Here is a 13,283-nt window from a genome sequence, read left to right on the forward strand (position 1 = left end):
ACATTTTCAGCTTTAAAAAGTATGAACCAATGTTGTTTACTTGCTGGGAACTTTGAAACCTCTCAGGACCTGAATCTTCTGTAGAAAAGTTTTGTTCTGTTGGCTTAGTTGAATCTTTTTTTATCTTTATAATATGGATTGCACAGTACACTAACGAACAAATAAGACAACACACTACTGGCAAAAAAAAAGTCTTCCCCTTCCCCGGCTTGACACTAAGTGATATCGCCAGAGGTAGTTGAATCTGACCTGTCTTTAGGCAAATGCAATATAGACGAAAGTGCCATATTGTATACGTGTGATTCTATGTGATTCTGCCTGTTTTATTTTTTAATTTTCAATTAGTGGTTTGCAACGGTCAAAAGGTCGTTTGGGTACATCGGTCTGTGGGCTTTGTTAATTGTTTTGTTCCTCCATTACAAGTTTTTTGGCGACATTTTACTACCTACACACTGGTAATGTGTGTTCCAGTCTTTCGTGCATATTTTTTTTTATAAGAACAAAGTGTTTAAGAACATTAAAAAATGTCAATGGAAAAAGTTTAAGAGCACATTAAGAACTGACTTTGAAAACCATTAAAAAATGGACAAATTTTAAGTCTACCTGAGTACCTGAAAACTTTGTATGCAGAGTGAACCATATCCCGCTACTTTGAATATTTGGCCGTCAATTACAACAATTTTCCCAGTTTCGTAATGTGACCTCTTGATTGTTCAATTTTTTTGTTTTTCTGACAGCAAATCGCTTCAACTTTTCCAACCACAAATTGGAAATTAAAATCACGTTTTTCAAATCTGAAACCTGATTTTCCAGATTTTCTATGATGAAGCTTCAAGCAACTGCTTTTTTCATGAAAAATAAGAAGACGCTGATTTTAATATTTAAAATTACTGATGTGTTTAAACAATCCAAAGAAGGTTAAGAGAACAGCATAACAAAATTGCAATAGTACCAGCGAAAGACCTCAAAAAGCTCATCCGAGTCCAGAGCGTTGCAAGATTTGGCAAGCTAAAACTAATCATATTGAAATTGTCTACGAAAATCAAAACCGTTGCCAGAGTATAAACATAACTCTTGAGTTAAGGCGCAGGTCTTTTCATATGTCAATTTTTGCTGGTTTCATCTCTACAGCTAGAGAAGAGTCGATTTTCCTGTAACTAGAACACCCCTGTCTCTGTGCCTCGGTAGGTGTCAAGATATTACGAGACTGAGCTTTAGGATATTTTCAAAAATTTTCTTTGGGTAATTTGGCCCTTGAACCATATATATGGATATCCATTGACAAAAGAAGGTTTTGAACCTAGTGCGCTGACCTTTATGATGGTCACAGAGGCTATTTGTTAAATATTTTTGTGCTAAGTTTTACAGTCTTATGTTTTTTTTATGAGAAAGAGGTGTAAAGAGGACCCCGAACTTTAGCTTTTGCAATATTTACCAATATTTTAAACTTAAAAATTTCCAGTCTTACGCTTGATAAATAACCTTTGAAAATAGTCTTTCTGATGCTTTTCATCTACATTTAAAGAAAAGTAGATTTTCCTATGAGCAGAGACAGATATTTTTATGGCAGTATGAAAAAGTGCCTAAACTTTAGCTCAGTGCAATCTTGAGTGAATAAATTGTTCTTAAAAACATTGAGTTTCAGTAAAACGTTTGTGATTTTAACTTTAAAAACATAAATATAGGTGGAGTTTAATTTTATTTTCTGTTGTTGAATTTAGACCACAAACTTTGTAACAAACCTATGGCGAATATCGTGTTACATTTTCAATCTTTGACCCAACTATCTGTTATAACATTTTCACTGAATATATTCTTCTTCTTCGAGCACCACTTCGGACTTTTGGGTAATTTTCTATTTCATTTTAAGGCAGTTGAACAGTCTTTAGAAGTATAAAATTGATATCCCTGTGAGTTAATTCGGGCTTTCGATTACTAACAGCCATCATTTGGAAAATTGATTTTTCTATTTCTTTTGTTGAATAAGTTTTGTATTTTTTCGCATATATCCAGCAGGAAGGGCTAGATGCTCCTCTGGGTCATTAAGATTTCTTTTTCAGAATGCAAAATGCTACACATTCTACCTCCATTCTACTCCCATTTTTCAAAAATGAAAGTCGAAAGTCTAAATAAGAGTCTAACCTAACAATATCAAACATTACATTTTTGGGGCTGGAGGAGGCTGGCTTAACATAATATTGTTTTAGGATTGATAATCTCCGTCGATCTTTGTGAGTCTTAAAGGATTTAAAATGTAAAATCAACAAGCCTGGAACGTTATATTTGGTTTTTAAATGTTTCAAATGGTTTTACTTATTTTGTTTATGAGAATTTCGTCATTCTTAAGTTAGGTAGTGGTGGAATATACCCAAATACAGTTCTAAACTGATTCTTTGTTTGAGTCTAAGAACATTTTCTTGTGATTTTCAAGGTTTAAATCGGTATCTCTTAAATGATATAACCTTCACGATTCTGTTGACCTCAATACTAAATTATGCTCTTATATAAAAATATGGGATGGATTGGTTTTCAATTTCAAAATTGCTGTGCGATAGAAATTGATATCTAAATTTCCAAATTAAAATTCCTTCAAAAAACGTTATGTTTGACAAGAGATTATAGTGTACACTTTTTTGTGGATTAGAACATACACTTTATACACCATTTTGCATTAAAATTCCACATTTTTTTATGATTTCGCGAAATATTTTAAGTACTAGTTTTTACGCTAAATGCTTACAAGTTGAGTAGTACAAGTCCTTATTTAGAATTTTTCGGATGTATCAAAGTCTTCTCGAATAGATTTTCTTGCTTAAAGATTCTACAAGTTTAAAAGCTGGTGATTGTTTACCCGGCCGAGTTCTTCATATTTCCATACTATCTTTCTTTGATGTACAATTCTCTCTGTTTGGGTTTTGTAACTACAGCGAAGTCTCAATAACTTGAACACGCAGGGGAGTATTCAAATTTGTTCGAATTAAGGAAATTCAAGATATAGAGTAAGGTTTATAAGGTATTTTTAACTGAGAAGCCATTCAAGTTTTGAGGTTTGAGTTAAAAAGACTCCACTTTAAAACCATTCAAAGTACACTTTTGTTATTTTTTGGGTCAGTAAAACACACAGGAGAAAACATGAAGAGACACTTCACACATAATCATGGAATTCCAAATAGGGGCCATCATTGTTCAAGTTTTGATGTGACGACACTTCACTATGGAACACTTCAAAACGTCAAAAATATATATCACGAAAAGTAATGTCTTTCTTACACTGAATACTTTAGAAGAGAGTTTGATCATTTCCAACCCCCCCCAAATCTTTTTTCAATTTCAGACAGGACATCACCTGATTCCCCAATTTACATAGGTAAGAAAAAATCTAGCCACTACCCAAAAAATTAGTTCTAAATGTGCACAAGGTCTTAAAAGTGTTGATGGCCTGATCAACGTATTTTTCCATTCTCACGAAGACTTTTTAAGTGACACGCTTCTGACCCGATCACACTTGGTTATACACGCTTGAAACAAAACCTAAACACAGCTATAATATCTTTCTGCAGTAGCCCATAACCCTCAGTGTTTCTATTTATAAGACATAACTTTAACCACAGTCTGAAAATAGTTTCTGTAAAAGATTTAAATTTGTTGTGGTCGTTTTGATGTTGGTAATAATTCATAATACGATCAATGAGTATCTTATTAATTCCAATAGCAGCTTTAAAAGATTACAAAACTTTTAATGACTGGTTTTAAATATCGAACAGGCAGATTGCGTAACTCTTTTTACCGCTCTATTTAAGGCTCTATTTATACTTTACTATAGTTACGTTTTTCTCCTGAGGCGTTTTATTACCGTGGGATGGCTAAAATGACCTGGATAGGAAAAAAGCAACTTCTTCTTCAGGCAGTACTGTATTTTCCACGCTTTTGTACGCACCAGTATACCTAGGAAAAGCAGTGGGAGAAAGTTTAGCCATTCTACGGTATTCCTTCAAACTAAAATAACGATATCCCCTCATTTTTGAAAGACTACCTACTATGTAGTCATTTATCTTTGATCGAAGATTGAACTGCAAAGGGACAGCTATATAAAAAAAATCAAAGGGCAATGGCTCTCACTATTTCTCAATGGCTCTGGTTTATGACCTCTATCCATAGGCATTTCTGAAAGACTTCGAAAAATGACAACAATTTTCATACGTAAAAATAGCGCTGCTAGACTCAAATAGACATTTTTTGATGATATTCATAGCGATTTAACAGCAGGGTTAGTGTTTTTATTTCGTTGAAATGAATCATATTACGAACCAGGCAGATTGATACATTATTATTGTTATTGTACATACACTGTGGCTTTATTTTGATAGAAAGGAACCCGTCAAATGTTAATAGGTGGTAAATCTCTTCTGAATCAGAACGAAGAGTTACCTTGAAGGTCAGCAGGTGGTAATACATTCTGTAATTGAGAAAGATTGATAAGATTCTAAACTTCAGACTTCTTTCCATGATACAGTTGACTCCTTCTCATTCGATCTTCATGGGGTCAATAATTTTCTTCACATTTGAGAAATATTCGAATTACAGAGAGTAATTTAAAACCACTTTTCAGCTGAGGGGACCAATGTTTTAGTTCGAATTACAGAATAATAGAGGTTCGAAGTAGAGAGAGTTGACTGTATCTAACATTCATTCAAACAGGTCAGCAAAACCAAAGTGACATAATGAACAAAGCCTTTTTGTTCACACAAATATGTTCTGACCCTCAAGATGACCAAGGACTTTGAGATAACTGGATAGAGCTTTTTGATCATGCCAAGAAAAACATGAAGAGAAACTCCCATTGTTGCTAGAGTGCTTCAGAAAGCTCTCACAGAAATTTTTAAGGGTTTTTGAGTATATCTTTTGATAGGTGCGTACTTGAAGATATTAAACTAAGGTGCAATCAATCAATCAATCAATCAATCAATCAATCAATCAATCAATCAATCAATCAATCAATCAATCAATCAATCAATCAATCAATCAATCAATCAAAGTTATCAAATTTCGAATATTAAGAAAACAATCTACAAATGATTTCACTGCTTAACGATTGGACGAAAAGGAAGGAACTTAATGGAAAAATCTCAATATTTTGTCTGGAAAACTGTTTTATGACTTTTAATTGGATCTTAATTATCCGTGAATATATTGCTTAACATCACAGTATTTGAATAACCCTACATAAGGGGACAGAACGTCGTTTTAACGTTTTTCTAATATTCACAACGTCCATATAACGTTAGATGAACGTTGAAACAACGTTGTGTGTCAGCTGGGTACATAAGGGGACAGAATGGACAAAGGACTTTGTACTTTGTTTATCAATGAGACATGACTTTTCATCTTCCTTGTATTATGATTTCCATGCACGTTTTGATACTTCTATAAACATTTCTATTACTGGCATCAATAGATCTTTTCATAAATTACGTCACGAACATCAGTTGCCTCGTTTTGAAATTATTGGCATGGTGATTAACTTCCAGCAGATTTTATTAAAACTACTTTCTATTCTTAAAAAAATCATTTAATGTTTAAAGAGACATAATCACCATGGAAATTGGTTGAATACGAGGCAAGTGATGTTCGTGACGTAATTCATGAAAAGGTCTATCCAATGTCTTTGATGATGGTTAAATTTGATGAAGGTTAACTTGATGTCCCTCTCGTTTTCCTATTAGGAATGATGTGTGTTTTTCTGTTCAAAGCAAGTCAGATAGCGAAGAATTTCCTAGTAATTACTGTAGAAAGATGAATTCGGTTTCAATGTTGTGTGTGCAGAAATGTATAATCCCAGCTGGCACACAACGTTGTTTTAACGTTCAAATAACGTTATTTGGACGTTAGGGACGTTAGATGGACGTTGTTTTGACGTTGTGTGCCGTCTGGGATACCATGACGATACAAAGTACGTTATTACATCATCCTACATAATCTTTTTAAAAATAGATTCGCCATCGTTCGACCACTGTGACAAGTCTATGGCATGATGGCGTCATAATCCAACAAACATAGCCTCTAGACTTGCTTTTTATTTCGTGATCAGTTCAAAGGCTCAGCACGAATGACGTACAGTGTTCTTTACGATAAATTTTGCGTGTTTTAGTGCCTGCCTCCAAGCACAGTTTTTTGTAAAATTTGCTATGTTATTAAGGTATGGCCTAACTTACTAAACTTAAATTGAGGTGTACTCAGACCACTTCACTGAGATCTCCTGCTGTCTTTTTTACTTCGATGAATTTCTACTATTTTGTAGATATTTTTGCTCAAAGGAATGTTTTGCAGATTATTACTGCGGTAGAACTTGCTTGGTCTGTGTGTAGGAGTAAAGTAATGTGTAGAGTTTTTCATTTTGTTGTTGATTATCATACCATAACAAAGTTTTAGCTGCAAGTCAACGCCTTATGACGTAAATGGTCAACGCTGGAGTTGAAATCAACTTTGTATTCCATCCCTGGTAAAATGGTTAATTTCCTGTCAAAAAGAATTTATTTCATCGAATTCGTTTGGGGAGTTTTAGCTTGCGATATTTCTTATCTTGATCTAGTCATTTGACATTGTGAAGCCCACCTTCTTAAAACATAACCTTGTCAAAAAAGCTGTCAAAAAACATGTTTTGTGAATGTCTTTTTAAGGAGGGCACTAGAAAATATTTTAAGGAGCTTTCCTGTGAATGTTTGAAGAGCCCCAAATTCTTTTCGAGCAGCCAGTAGAGTCTTTTTGCGAGAACCTCGTGCTTTGCCTTGTTACCTAGCCCGTGTATTCGTTCTAAAACTTTTTCAGTCTCCTTCAAAACCATGACAGGACCTATGCGCTGCTTCGAGAATATTCATATTTGGTAGCGTTAGTAGTAGAAACCTTGCATAGTATACAAATTGCATTTTGCGCTGCTTCGAGAATATTCATATTTGGTAGCGTTAGTAGTAGAAACCTTGCATAGTATACAAATTGCATTTTCTCCTCTTTTTGTATACAAAACCCTCCAGTGAAATCTATGCTTATCTTTTCTCTTTTGTTGATGAGGGGTTGAACTTCTCCTCCTTGAACTCCTTTTAATCTGTTTGTAATCTCGAAGTGAACATGGTGATAAAAGAAGCGAGTAAAAGGAGGTACACGTATTTTTTATAAGAACAAACTATATAAGAACATAAGGCTTTGATAGCCAAAATGTTAAAAGTAAGTTAAGAACATTTTTAGGCTTTTTGGACTCTAAAACACCCTATTTCTTAGAAAAATGGTCAAAAATATTCACAAAATGGTCAAAATAAGAACATGTTAAGAACATTTTTAGGCTTAAAACTCAAAAAGTTAAGAACAACAAAATTTTTGGATGTTCTTATAAAGAGAATCGTGTAGGAGTGAATGATTAACTATTCCTCCAATGATTTCTCAACAATGTGGATGAATTCTCATCATTCTGTGTTCTTTCTTTAGCCTTTGACTTTTAAATTTTTTTCAATGTCCTAAAGTCAAAATCAAAGATCATGTGCTACTTTATGCCCCAGGGTCTTTCTTCCCTTTGATTGACTGTGTGTTTATTGCGTTACCTCGGAAACAAAGCCTGTGTTCCACTTGAAAGAAAAGTTGTTGGAATTTTAAGTTCTGTTTTCGTTTTGAAGCATTGTGTGAGTTTTAAAACCTCACTTTGAATTTTTCTTGGCATCTGAGAGCGTTCAATTCTGTCAAAGTTGCTCAATGTCAGGGAATCACTTGAGATGGAATAAACTTTTGTAGGGTTAAATTCCACTGATGACATCACCCGCAAAAATTGTGAGGGTGTGTTGTCACGAATATTTACTTATTGAGCATTTTAACCAATTCTTATATATCTCAAATTAAATTTAATTCTCAAGGTGTTTTCAAGGGTTTTGACATTTCAAATTTATTTTTTTTGTCAAGTTGAACACGGATTTTAACATACCAGGAAAATTTTGAAAAATGAATTTTCTATATCATTTGAATTTCTTGGTTGATTTTATTTTGATTTTAAGTGGTTTTACTGTGAGAATTTTATGAGGGGAAATACTGTGCTTTGAAAAGGTTAAGTGGTTTCATGGTTTCAGGTTTTTTGCTGTGCGTCAACTATAGACAGGAAATTATCTCTACGTTGTTTCTTTGAAAAACCCAATACTAGCCTGGAAATGGTTTTAACTTCCTTTTACTTTTTTAAAACTCAAGACTTTACAATGAAACTAAATTATGGAGGTGACTTTAAGTATGTTCTAACCACATACTATTTCTCGGACCTCTTTGTATTAGATTTTCGCTGACCCATATCCATTTTTTTTACTTCAGCAGCATATGCCACTGGATATCCTCCCTAGCTATATAAACCCCTGTTGTATTTGAACCGGGAAAACACGCGTCTTACCCGGGTGATTTATTTCCCTTAAAATACCTCGTTCGAGTTATGGAGGTTAGAGTTATAATAAGATTCGAGTTATGGAGGTTCGAGTTATGGAATACGATGACATTGTTATTCAAATGTTGACTTAATTGTATCATTATTTAAACGAGAGATTTTTTAGTTTTCAGATAATTGTTAAATTTGTGAAGACGAGACCGCAACCAAATGGGACTGGGTATTAATAAATCCATTATTTTCGGGTTATTTATGGCGCTGTGATTTATTTGACCAAGCTAAACCAATTAAATCGTTGATATATAGATACACGTAATTTGTTTGTACTTAAAAAGTTATTTGTCCTTAAATTGAAAATTCAAGTTCGGAAAAGATTTCAAGAGCCCAACCTTGTCGATCCTGAAAATCGGTCGGTAGGGAATATGTCGAACTGTTTCTGTTTGAAGACAGACATTTGACCACGAACGACGTCCCGGAAACTTATTTGTTAAATAGCGGAAAGTTGGGAACAGAGGTCAGATGCGTTTATCCTCGGTCCAGTCCTTTTGAACGATTCAGATTCCCCCTAATTTTATTAATTAGCCTCGGTAAATCATTCGTATATCTTCGGTTTGTTTTTTGATGTGTTTTATACTTCCCGTGATCCTTAAAAAGTAATATCCAGGTTGAAGTATTGTATGAGATGCCTGCGCTGGATACCTTCACGCGAGGCATATTTTCCTATTCACGTGTGGCTGACGGGCGGGCGGTCGTATTGAGTAAAGTTCATCGGTAGACATTAAAGAATTCTTTTAAGTGTCTACTTCAAGCCAAATCCTTTATGAAAATATTATACTTGGTTACACTTGGGATTTTTTTTCGATCCAAAGGTTCAGGATCCTTTGGCTCAATATGTGTGTGACCATGCCAAATATTTTCTTTTCTTGGTCTCAAACGGGAAGAAAAAATCTGCCATAAACTATGTTCTTTATGTCTCGGATTTTTGCCACAAAAATTTCGATTTCGCGTGGGTGTTAGTTATGGTCAACCAAAAGTCATTTCCGGATATGTACTTCTGACGTTTTCCGTCGCCATCTACATAGAACCTTGACCTATTTTTTGTCGGCTTTAATAATTTTGGGATTTGGAGAGACTGGGAATAGCTCAAGTAGATTGTTGAGAAATTGTTATCATCTAAGAGGTTACTTTTTGGCGGAAATGTGACCTCGAAATAGATCTCCCATATGACGTCAAACGTTCATTAGAAACTTTTTCCCAAGGAGTTTACTCGTAGTAGAAGAGGGGTCAAATTACCGGTAGTACTTTCAATGGCGCCATAACTTTTGATACAGAAACTTTTTGTATTCGTTGTATATCTTGTACCTACTTGAAATTCTGCGTCGATTGGTGTATAACTTGAAGGCATACGAAGCCAAGATATGGAGCCGCAGGAGCCTCTGAAAGTCAATCTTTCGAGGAAATACCAAGCGGTCAAATTTTCGATTTCTGAAAAGGGCTCGGAAGTGAACATGTTAAAACGTCATGTCTGCTCTTTTTGACGCAATTCGATAATCTTTTTCCGGAAAACTGGTCTAGCCGGATTTTGAAATCCTCGGATACTTTACATGTCTTGAATAAATTGCAAACTCGTTCTGACCAAGGAATCAGGAAATTTGGACTTCTAGCTAACAAATTTGACATGAAATTTGTCTTTTATTTTTCGACTTGCAAAAGGCAAAGATCTGCTCAAAGTCTAGTGAATAGTGGTAATTTCATCGGTACTTTCGTGTCGTGAATTCTAATTTGTCACTTGTGTGTTTTTTGAGAAGAGGCTAAAAGGTGGCTCCTTTAATCCCTACACGCAAACACGAAAGATCGACACTTTGTGTGTATGTGTGGTCTTTTGGGAGAAATTGTTAATTAGGAGTAATTCTAGTGGATTCTTTACAGTTTTTATTAAAAATATACAAGGATCACGAGAATCGAATTTACAAATATTTAGCCTCGAAAGTTTTGTTCAAATTTTTCTTCAGTTTCAGTTTTCTAATCATCCATTTCCCAAGAATATTTTAAGACTCAAAATGGAAAAGTCTTTATGAATCACGAGGCTCACTTAAATTTATTTAATTCTCATAAAAAACACTGTTTTGAACTACACGAGCTTTCGAATCCTTTAAACACTACTAATGGAAAGATAACACTTTTCACACACCCATTATTAACCCTATTCGGCCTAGGGGGGGGGCTGTTTCTGTTTGGAGGTCAAATTATTGGTAATAGCTCCTGAAATAATAGAGCTTTTGTCATAAAGTTTTCTGTAAATTCCAAACTTTTATTCAGCTTCAGAATTGAGCATGATGACATTTCTGACAGTAAGGTGTCACAAAAATTTACACTTTTCCAATACAAATCTATTTGTTATGTCAAATATATCGTTTAAACCGTAATTTATTGAATATTTAGGATAAAATAAGCATTTTAAACATTTAGACTCTCTCTGTCCGCTTGAAAAATAATTTCACGCGACATTACATTTCATCCATCTTTATTCTGTTTTCAGCAACATGCGGTACGGGTGATAGTTGCGTCAAAGCTTCATTCCGGCGAAAACTCGACCCTACAGAAATTGATATCGTTTCCGCACAATTATGGGTGTTCCGGCAGAAAATAGACCCTACCCGGCCATCAAAGTTAGAAGTCTATCACGATAAGAGGAAGAAACATACACAGCAAATTATCGGAACTTCCATGTCCCGGAGTAGCGAAGATGCGGAAGGGTGGTTCGCCATCGAATTAAAAGTCAGTCAAATTTTACGGCATCCGAAAAAGTTATTAAGCTCTACAGACATGTTAATACGGTTACAAACTATAATGAAATGCGAGAATTGTGAGTTTTCGAGTAAAAAGAAATACAAACCTTATCTGATTTTGAAAACTGTTAGTCACATACGGGAAATGTCTCGACGTTCTACGGAAGAGTCCTGTACTGGTGGCTGCTGTCGAAAATCCTTGAAAATTAACTTTAAAGATTTCGGATGGGATTTTGTGTACTATCCACGCGAATATGATGCCTATTACTGCAAAGGAGATTGCGCCGGGATTGCCGGCAACGCGTCTGCAGTCCAGCACAAACATACGGGCCTTGTTGAGGCGGTCTCTCAGAAAAATAAAACGGACATCCCATTTTGCTGCGCCCCGAAGAAATTCTCCGCCCTGAACATGATGTATATGAGGGGCGGTAGTCTGATCAGGCGGAACGTTGAAGACATGATCGTTGAAGAATGTTGGTGTATTTGAAGCGATGTTGATTCCTTTAGTTGACAGATCGGTGATTTCCCGTAGACGATGGAGAATTTTTCAAGAGATTCCCTTTTGTGTTCTCAGAGAGTGATTCCCAAGTAAAAAGAGACATCGTTTGAAGGCGTTTTCTTTGGAAAGAAGAATTCAGAATTCCGCGAAAAAGAGATTTTTATCAGATAATTATGGAAGGTTGAATGATGAAAAATCTTTCCGAGATAGAGCCTTCTTTTAAGTATGATTTAAAGATTGACTTGACTGAGTTGAGAGAAAGAATAAAAGATATTAAAAAAACTTGGAAACATTATTCAGTCGGCTCTTGACTGATGATAAAATGCTTTCACATGAAGTATTTTTTGTAAAGAAAATTTTTGATTTGAAAAATATTTTTTATTTAAGAGTAAAATGAGCATTTTGAATAAAATTTTGGTTATTTTTTATGACGGTAATTTTTTAGATAATTTTATGACAATAATCAGTAATTCTGTCAAAGTTGAAGACTTCGTGGTTACGCTCAAACTAGGCATGAATGGAACTTTGATAATTCGTTATCTGAAATGTTGAAATTTTTAGAGGCTATTGAGTCATCTTAGGAACTAGTTTCCGCGAAAACCATTTGACGTGGAAGTTAATTGCGTGCGAGGGTATGAAATCGGTACCCTTTGTAAAACTAATTTTGCGTGGTCGACAAAGAACATTAGTAACCGCAAAAATTTGTTCCAATATTTTACAGCTAGCGTCAATTCTAGGTGTTTTTCCTACGACTTGAATATTTTTTTATGAAAATAGATTTTAATTGGTCTTTTGTAGATTATTTATGACATAAAATATTTTAAATTTCAAAATTTATTGAAGAACTTTAAAATGAGCAATTTGTTGAATTAAAACGAAAATTTATTACATGTGCTTTTTCTTTTTGGTCAAACAACACGTCAACCACGCCCGCGTTTTTTTCTCCGATTAACCAACGAATTGCGAATAGCGAGCACCTCACTAAAAACTGAGGCTCCAAACTTCGAAAAAGTCGCAAAGTGGTTTTGCTGAAATACTCGCTAAAACACCAAAAGCTTGTCAATGAAAATGTACTAGTAATATAACTTATTTCCAAATAAATGTCATAAGTGCAAGCACGATATTACGTTCCAGATAACTTCTTGGTTTTGGAGAACAACTTTTGAAATTTTTGATGTGCCATCACTCTGTAACCCTGTAACGCCTACGCACCCAAACTAAGAAACATGCTAATCTCAGACATGGTCAGAAAACAGAACAGCATGGGTTGCGATGCACTTAGGTGCGGACCTATCAGTACAAGACCGAACAAGAATTGAGCGACCTCATTTGATGTCAGTGGCACTCATTGGGTTAAAGCTTTGCTACTCAAAGGCACAGATCTGTAAAGCCCGAAGGGCTAGATTTGCGGCTTTTATCGAAAAGTGAAGCCTAGGTTTGGAGGGATTTCCTACCAAAGTCACGTGACTAAAATATGCAATTTCACCTCACCGGTTTGAGAGATGTGAAATAGCGTTTGCCGCCTACTTTTTTTTATCTCGCGCTCCGAAAACAATTAAAATGCTAGATCCTATCCATCGGCACGAAATTT

At 34.9% G+C, this 13,283-nt stretch overlaps 1 protein-coding gene across 1 annotated transcript in view; it reads left to right on the plus strand.

Annotated features, from left to right (window-relative positions):
- LOC136810357 (dauer larva development regulatory growth factor daf-7-like) overlaps positions 1–12,573 on the plus strand; it is a 31,576-nt gene extending 19,003 nt beyond the window's left edge. Inside the window, exon 4 of the mRNA XM_067066910.1 lies at positions 10,944–12,573. Within this exon, the coding sequence (XP_066923011.1) occupies positions 10,944–11,680 (737 nt within the window). The 3' untranslated portion in view covers positions 11,681–12,573. The remainder of the gene's footprint in view (positions 1–10,943) is intronic.
- The last annotated feature ends 710 nt before the right edge of the window (positions 12,574–13,283 follow it).

The sequence above is a fragment of the Clytia hemisphaerica genome, unplaced genomic scaffold (genome assembly GCF_902728285.1).
Source record: "Clytia hemisphaerica strain Z4C2 unplaced genomic scaffold, Clytia hemisphaerica genome assembly, whole genome shotgun sequence".
Taxonomy (NCBI): Eukaryota; Metazoa; Cnidaria; class Hydrozoa; order Leptothecata; family Clytiidae; genus Clytia; species Clytia hemisphaerica.